The sequence below is a fragment of the Penaeus japonicus genome, unplaced genomic scaffold, assembly GCF_977035675.1.
Source record: "Penaeus japonicus unplaced genomic scaffold, GWHDUDI00000001_assembly GWHDUDI00000007, whole genome shotgun sequence".
In the NCBI taxonomy this organism is placed as follows: Eukaryota; Metazoa; Arthropoda; class Malacostraca; order Decapoda; family Penaeidae; genus Penaeus; species Penaeus japonicus.
The window spans coordinates 7,667,909-7,674,939 of record NW_028234409.1 but is presented as its reverse complement, the minus strand read 5'-3'; the positions used below and the strand labels follow the sequence as shown (position 1 = coordinate 7,674,939).

At 55.1% G+C, this 7,031-nt stretch overlaps 1 protein-coding gene across 1 annotated transcript in view; it reads left to right on the top strand.

The window, feature by feature from the left end:
* LOC147471543 (uncharacterized) overlaps positions 1-397 on the top strand; it is a 2,130-nt gene extending 1,733 nt beyond the window's left edge. Inside the window, exon 2 of the mRNA XM_086538334.1 lies at positions 97-397. Within this exon, the coding sequence (XP_086394460.1) occupies positions 97-339 (243 nt within the window). The 3' untranslated portion in view covers positions 340-397. The remainder of the gene's footprint in view (positions 1-96) is intronic.
* The last annotated feature ends 6,634 nt before the right edge of the window (positions 398-7,031 follow it).

Here is a 7,031-nt window from a genome sequence, read left to right as displayed (position 1 = left end):
TTAGACTTACCATGAAATACTATCATCCTTTTTTTGCTTTCTATCACACTTTTTTAACATATATTTATATATACTAAACTATCATTGTACAAATAGGCAATGCCAGAAGAAGAGAAACGAAAGTACAGGAACATGAGCGCTAACAAGCGAGGCGACGTTGAAAGGCTCGATTGCAGAGGAATACCTTTGGCAGAGATACAGCAAGAACAGGAGAAAAAGAAAAGGAAAATAGAGGAAATGAAGAGCTACATTGCAAATAACGTTTCCATGTTGCATTCCGGAAATGGTGAGATCCTGCGTTACGTTTTGCGTTTCTGTGTTTATAGTTATGTGCTATAATGGAATATGCATTATCTTAATAGGGGATATAGGCCAATAATGATACTTTTTTTCCATAGTGGATATAGACAAGACAATTTGAGTTTTATAAAGTCATTTGATATTTTATTTGATATGTGAATTCTTATGATCATTCAATGAAAACATGGCCTATACTGAGGAAAAGTCTTTATTTTGCATAAGTAGAAGTTGTCATATATCAGTTGGAATAGCACACCAAAGTTCTTTATTGCAAAACTGATAATCAATGAAAATATCACAGAAAGAAACAGATATAAATGGACATAGCGTATATTATTTATTCACCTCTTTAGATAAACAAACACAAGTAGACAATACGTAGAGTAGAAGAATACTAGTTCATAGTATCTTGTGTCGACAGGCTCTACACAGGAGGATAAATCAGAAGATGAGTATGACGAACGTCGTAAGTAGTGGTGAGGAAGTGAGGCATGGAAGACATATGATGTAGAGGGGGGTAGGACTGGGCGGGGACATAGCGAGGGGTATGGGAGTGGTGATTTGGTGTGAAAAGGTGTAGGTCTTGGGTTTGGGAGGGAGAGGGGGAGAGAATGAGGGAGGTGGGGGAGTGGGGAGAAGAAGGCGAGGAGATATAAGAAGGGAGAGGGGGAGGGAAGGGGGAGGGTGGGGTGAGAAGGAGAAGAAGGTGGGGAAGCAGCAAGGGGAGTGGGAGGAAGGGGGAGAGATTAAGAGAAGGGGGAGTAGAAGTAGATGGGGGGGGAGAAGGGGACGAGTTAAGGGAGCAAGGCAGGGAGGGAGGGGAGAAGTAAGAGGAACAGAGGGAGGAGAGGGAGGGGAGATGAAGGTCTAGTTGGATCGAGGGCGGATAGAGACGGGGGGAAAGATATAGGTGGGAGTGGGAAGTTAGAAGGGGATGCGGAAAAAGAGGGGAGGAAGAGGAGGAGGGAGGATGAGGGAGAAAGAAGAGGAGGAGGGAAGAGGGGAGGAGGAGGAATGGCGGAGGAGGAGGAACTGAAGGAAGGCGGCAGGTAGCAGAGGAGGGCGGAGGAGGAGGTAGGTATTGGAGGGGAGGATTGGAGGGAGCGTTGAGGGGTAATTGCGGTGGCGGAGGGATGAGGCGGCGGATGGAGGCGGAGGTAAGAGTAAGCGGCGAGAAGGCGTGAGGAGGTGGAAGAGGCTTTGGGAAGAAGTAGAGTGAGAGAGGAGGATGGAAGAGGTATAGAGAAGAGGAGGAAGAGGAAGGAGGGAGGAGGAAGGAGGACGAGGTCAATAGGGAGGAGGGCGGCGAAAGAAAGGGTTGAGGATGAGGAGGAAAGTGGGGAGGAGGTGGTGGAAGGAAAGCGGGGATGAGGAGGGAGAGGGAGGCGGAGAAAGAGGGCGAGGAGTGAGAGGAGGAGGATATGGAGGGAAGTGGCGGTAGGAGGCGGGAGGAAGGGAGGGTATTTTTAGTTTAAATTATAGATGGTTAATTGAGGAAGACGGGAGGGAGGAGGGATGAGGAGGAGGGTGAGAGTAGGTAGGGGAGTAGGCGAGGAGGAGGAAGGCGGAGGAGGAGGGGAGGTAGAGGAGGATGAAGGGAAGGAGGAAGCATTGGGGAAATAGGGGAAGACGGCTAAGAGAGGGACGGGTGGAAGAGGAGGAGGAGGTGAGGGGGAGGCGGGATGGAGGAGGAGAGGAGGTGAGGGTAGGGAGGAGGTCTGGGGAGGAGGAGGAGCGAGGGGAGAGAAGGAAGGAAGGGAGCGAAAGGACGAGAGGAGGAAGGAGGGGAAAGGGAGAGGTGAGGAGAGGAGGAGAAGAAGGAGGCAGGAAAGGGAAGGAGGAGGAAAGGTGGAGGAGGAGGAGAAGAGGAAAGAGGAGGAGGAGAGGAGGAAAGAGGAGGAGGAGATCGGGAGGGAAGCAGATGCAGAGAGGGGAATGCAGGAAGGAGGGAAGGAGACGGGGAGGAGGAGGAGGGCAGGGATGAGGAGGGGGAGCAGCGAGGAAGGAGGAGGAGCCGAGGAGAGGAGGGGTTGGGGAGGAAGGAGGAGACCGGAGAGGTAGAAGAGGAAGGAGAGAGGAGAGGAGGAAGCGGCAGGAGGTGGAGGGGAGGAGGGGAGGCAAGGAGGGAAGCAAGTGGAGAGGAGGAGGAGAAGGAAGGAGGGAAGGAGAAAAGGGAGGAGGAGGAGAGTGAAGGAAGGGGGAGTATGAAGGAGGAGGGGTGAGGAGGAGGAGGAGGAGCGAGGAGGAGGAGGAGGAGGGGAAAGGGGCTGGAGCGTAAGGAGGAAGGAAGGAGGAGGAGGATATGAAGGAGGAGGGAATAGAAGGAGGATTAGAGGAAGGTGAGGAGAGGTGGAAGGAGGGGAGGAGGAGGGAGGAGTATACGGAAAGGACAAGGGTGGAACTCAAGGATGGGGGGAAGGACGGAAAGGAAGAGGAGGAGGAAGGGGGAGGAGGAAGGTAAGGAGAGGAAGGAGGAAGGTCGAGAGGAGGAGGAGGAGGAGCGGAGAGATGGAGGAGGACTCTATAAGGGGAGGCAGGAGGAGGAGGCGAGGAGGGAAGAGGGGCGGAGAGGAGGAGGAGGAGGAGGGCGGAGGACGGAGGATATCAGGAGCGGAGGGGGATGAAGGAGGAGGAGGAGGGGCGGCAGAGAGGAGGAGGAGAGGAGAGGAGGAGGAAGGAGGAGGAGAGGAGAATAGGAACGAGCGGAGGAGGAGGGAAGAAGGGAGGGAAAGAGGAGGAGGTAGGAGGCGGAGGAGGACGTAGGAGGAGGAATGGAGGAGGAGGAATGGAATTAAAGGTGCGTAGGAAGAGGAGGGAGGATGAGTGAAGGAAGACCCGGGAGAGGAAGGATAGGCGGAGAGGAGGAGAAAGGAGGAGATGAGAGAGGAGGCAGGAGGTGAAGAGGAGGGGGCAGCGTAGAGAAGGAGGAGCGCACGGAATTGGAGGAGGAGGTTAGAGAGGATGAGGAGAGAGGAGGCGGAAGGGAAGGGGAATGCGGGAAGAGAGGAGGAGAGGGATAGGAGGGCGCGAGGGAAGGAGGAGGCGGGAGAGCGGAGTAGAGGAGTTGATGAGTCCTGAGGAGGGGCGGAAGTTAGGAGGAGTGAAAGGAGAGGAGGAGGATGAGGAAAGGAGAGGGAACGAGAGTAGGAGGAGGGCGGGAGAGGGGAGGAGGAGGAGGAGGAGGCGGAGGAGGAGGAAGGCAAGGAGGAGGATGGGAGGAGGAGGAGGGAAGGAGATAAGGAGGAGCAGAGGAGGAGGCGAGATGAGGAGGAGAGGAGGAGGGAGGAGAGGAGGCAGGAGGAGGAGGAGAGCGAGGATCGGCGGAAGGAGAGGAGGGAGTAAAAGGGAGGAAAAGAGGAGGAGGGAAGAGGAAGGAGGAGGAAGGAGAGAGAGGGGGAGGAGGCGGAGGAGGAGGAGGGAAAGGAGGAGGAGGAAGGAAGGGAGGAGGGAGGAGGAGGGGGATACAGGAAAAGGAGGAGGGGGGAGGAGGAGGTAGAGGGACGTGAGGAAGGGAACGGGAGGAGGAGGAGGAGGAGAAGCGGAGGAGGGAAGCGTGGACCGGAGAGGGAGGAGGTGGGAAAGGGAGGAAGGAGGAGGAGGATAATGCAGGAGGCGGAAGGAGAGGAGGAGGTGGAGGAGGAGGAGAAGGGGAGAGGAGGGAGGAGCAGCGGAGGAGCAGGAGGTAGGAGGAGAAGGAGGAGACCGGAGGAGAGGAGAGGAGGATAGGGAGAGGGAGGAGGGAGAAAGGAGAGGAGCTAGGAGGAGGACGGGAGGAGGAGGAGAGGAGGAGGCGGAGGAGAGGGAAGGAGGAGGAGGCGGAGGAGAGGGATGAGGAGGGGAAGAGGAGAGAGGAGAAGGAGAGGGGGAGGAGGAGGAAGGAAGGAGGAGAGGAGGCGAGTGAGGGGAGGGGAGGAGGAGGAAGGGAGGAGGTAGGAGAAGGAGGTAAGAGGAGGCGGGAAAGGAGGATGAAGGGAAAGGTGGAGGAGCAGGAGGACGAGGAGGAAAAGGAGAAGGAGGCGGAGGAGAGGAGGAGGATGGAGCACGGAGGAGGAGGAGGAGAGGAGTGAGCAGGAGGAGGTTAATAGGGAGGAAGTTCGAAGGGGACAGGAGAGGGGAGGTAACGGACGGAGGAGGAGGAGTATTGGAATGGAGAGTAGAGGAGGATTAGAGGAGGAGCGCGTGCAGAGGAGGAGGACGGTAGAGAGGGGAGAGGAAGGAGGAATGGAGCGAGGAGGGAGGAGGAAGGAGGGGAGGCGGGGAGAAGGAGGCGCGGAGGGAGAGGAGACCGAGAGGCGGAGGAGGGGAGGGGAGCGGAGGAGGGAGGGAAAGGAGGGGGAGGAGGCGGCGGCGGAGGGGGAGGAGGAGGAGGAGGAGGAGGAAGGAGGCGGAGGCGGAGGAGAAGGCGGAGGAGGAGGAAGAAGGCGGAGGAGGAGGAAGGAGGAGGAGGAGGAAGAAAGGGGGAGGAGGGGAAGAAGGGGGGGCGGGGAGCCCGGGGGGCGGCGGGGAAGAAGGGGCGGGGAGGTGGGGAGGGGGAAGGGAGGGGAGAAGGGGAGGAGGAGGAGAGGGAGGAGGGGGAGAGGAGGGGAGGGGAAGAAGGGGTGGGGGAAAGGGAAGGGGAGGGGGGGGAAGAAGGGGGGAGGGAAAGAGGGGGGAGGGGGGGCGGAGGAGGACGAGGGGAGGGGGGGGAGAGGGGGGGGGGAGGAGGGGGGGAGGGGACGGAGGGGGCGGGGCGGCGGGGAAGAAGAGGGGGGAGGAAGAGAGGGGGGGGGGGGGGAGGGGAAGCGGAGGAGGGGAGGGGGGGGGGGCGCAGAGGAGGGGGGGAGGGGAGCCAGGGAGGCGGAAGAGAAGAAGCGAGGGGAGGGGAGGAGGGAGAAGGGAAGAAGAAAAGAAGGGAGGGAAGAGGGGAGGGAAGAGACAGGAGGAAAGACGAAGAGGAAGAGGGGAAGAAGGGGGGGGGAAGGGAGAAAGAGAGGAGAGAAGAGGAGGAGAATAAGAGAGGAGGGGGCCCGAAGAGAGAGGAAAGGGGCGGCGGAGGGAGGAGGAGGAGAGACCCCCCTTCCCCATCTTTTTCTTTCCTTTCTTTTCTTCTTCTTTTCCCCCTCTCTTCTTTTTCCCTTTTTTTCCTTCTTCCTCCTTCTTTTCTTCTTCCTTTTCCTTTTCTTCTTGCTTTCTCCCTCCTTCTTCTTCAGCTTCCGCCTCTCTTCTTCTTCCTCCTTCTTCTGCTGCTTCCCTCCTTCTTCGTCTTCTTACCGCCTCGCTACTCTTCCTCCTCTTCTTCTTCGTCCCCTCTTCTTCTTGCCTTCTTCCTCCTCATCTACTTCTTCTTCCGCCCGCTCTTCTGCTTCTCCTCCTCTTCATCTTCTCTCCTCCTTCTTTTTTTCGTCTTCCTTCCTTCTTTTTCTTCCTCCCTTCTTCTCTTTCCTCCTCTTCTTCGTCTTCCTCCTCTTCTTCTTCTTCCTCCCTTCATTACTGCTCTTCTTCCTCCTTCTTCAATCTTTTCCTCCTTCTCCTCTTCTTCTTCCATCTCTTCTTCTTCTTCTCTTCTTCTCTTCTTCCTCCTCCTCCTCTTCTTCTTCGTTCCTCCCGTCGCTTCTCTTCTCCATCGTTCTTCCTCTTCCCCTTATTCTTCTTACGGATCTATCCTCTTCGGCTTCTTCCTCCTTCGTGGGAGGCTGTCGAAGTCGGATCCCCGTCTCTTCTTCTTCCTCGTCCTCTTCTTCCTCTTCCTCCTTCGTCTCTTCCTCATTCTTCTTCTTCTCCTTCCTCCTTCTTCTTTCTTCTTCCTCTCCTTCTTCTTCTTCTTCTGCTTCTTCTTCTTCCGCCGTCTTCTTCTTTTCCCTCCCGGCTTCTCTACTTCTCGTTCCCCTTCTTCTGACAGGGAGCTTCTTCCTTCCTACTTCTTCTTCCTTCCTTCCTTCTTCTCTCTTCTTCTCCCTACCTTTCTTCTCTTCTTCTTCCCTTGTCCTCCTTTCCTTCTTCTTTCTTCCTCCTTCTCTTCTTCTTCCTCCTTTTCTTCTTTTTCCTCCTTCTTCTTCTGCTTCTCCTTTCTTCTTCTTCTTCTTCCTCCTCTTCTTCTTCTTCCTCCTCTTCTTCTTCTTCCTCCTTCTTCTTCTTCTTCCTCCTTCTTCTTCTTCTTCCTCCTTCTTCTTCTTCTTCCTCCTTCTTCTTCTTCTTCCTCCTTCTTCTTCTTCTTCCTCCTTCTTCTTCTTCTTCCTCCTTCTTCTTCTTCTTCCTCCTTCTTCTTCTTCTTCCTCCTCTTCTTCTTCTTCCTCCTCTTCTTCTTCTTCCTCCTCTTCTTCTTCTTCCTCCTCTTCTTCTTCTTCTTCCTCCTCTTCTTCTTCTTCTTCCTCCTCTTCTTCTTCTTCTTCCTCCTCTTCTTCTTCTTCCTCCTCTTCTTCTTCTTCCTCCTCTTCTTCTTCTTCCTCCTCTTCTTCTTCTTCCTCCTCTTCTTCTTCTTCCTCCTCTTCTTCTTCTTCCTCCTCTTCTTCTTCTTCCTCCTCTTCCTCCTCCTCCTCCTCCTCCTCTTCTTCCTCCTCCTCCTCCTCCTCCTCTTCTTCCTCCTCCTCTTCTTCCTCCTCCTCCTTCTCTTTTTCTTCTTCCTCCTCCTCCTTCTCTTTTTCTTTCTCTTCCTTCTCCCCCCCCCCCCCCCCTCTTCCTCCTGACTAAATTTTCTTGAAATAAGCAGCAATGGCAATATGATTCACTATTAACATTGCCATAATCACTGTCAG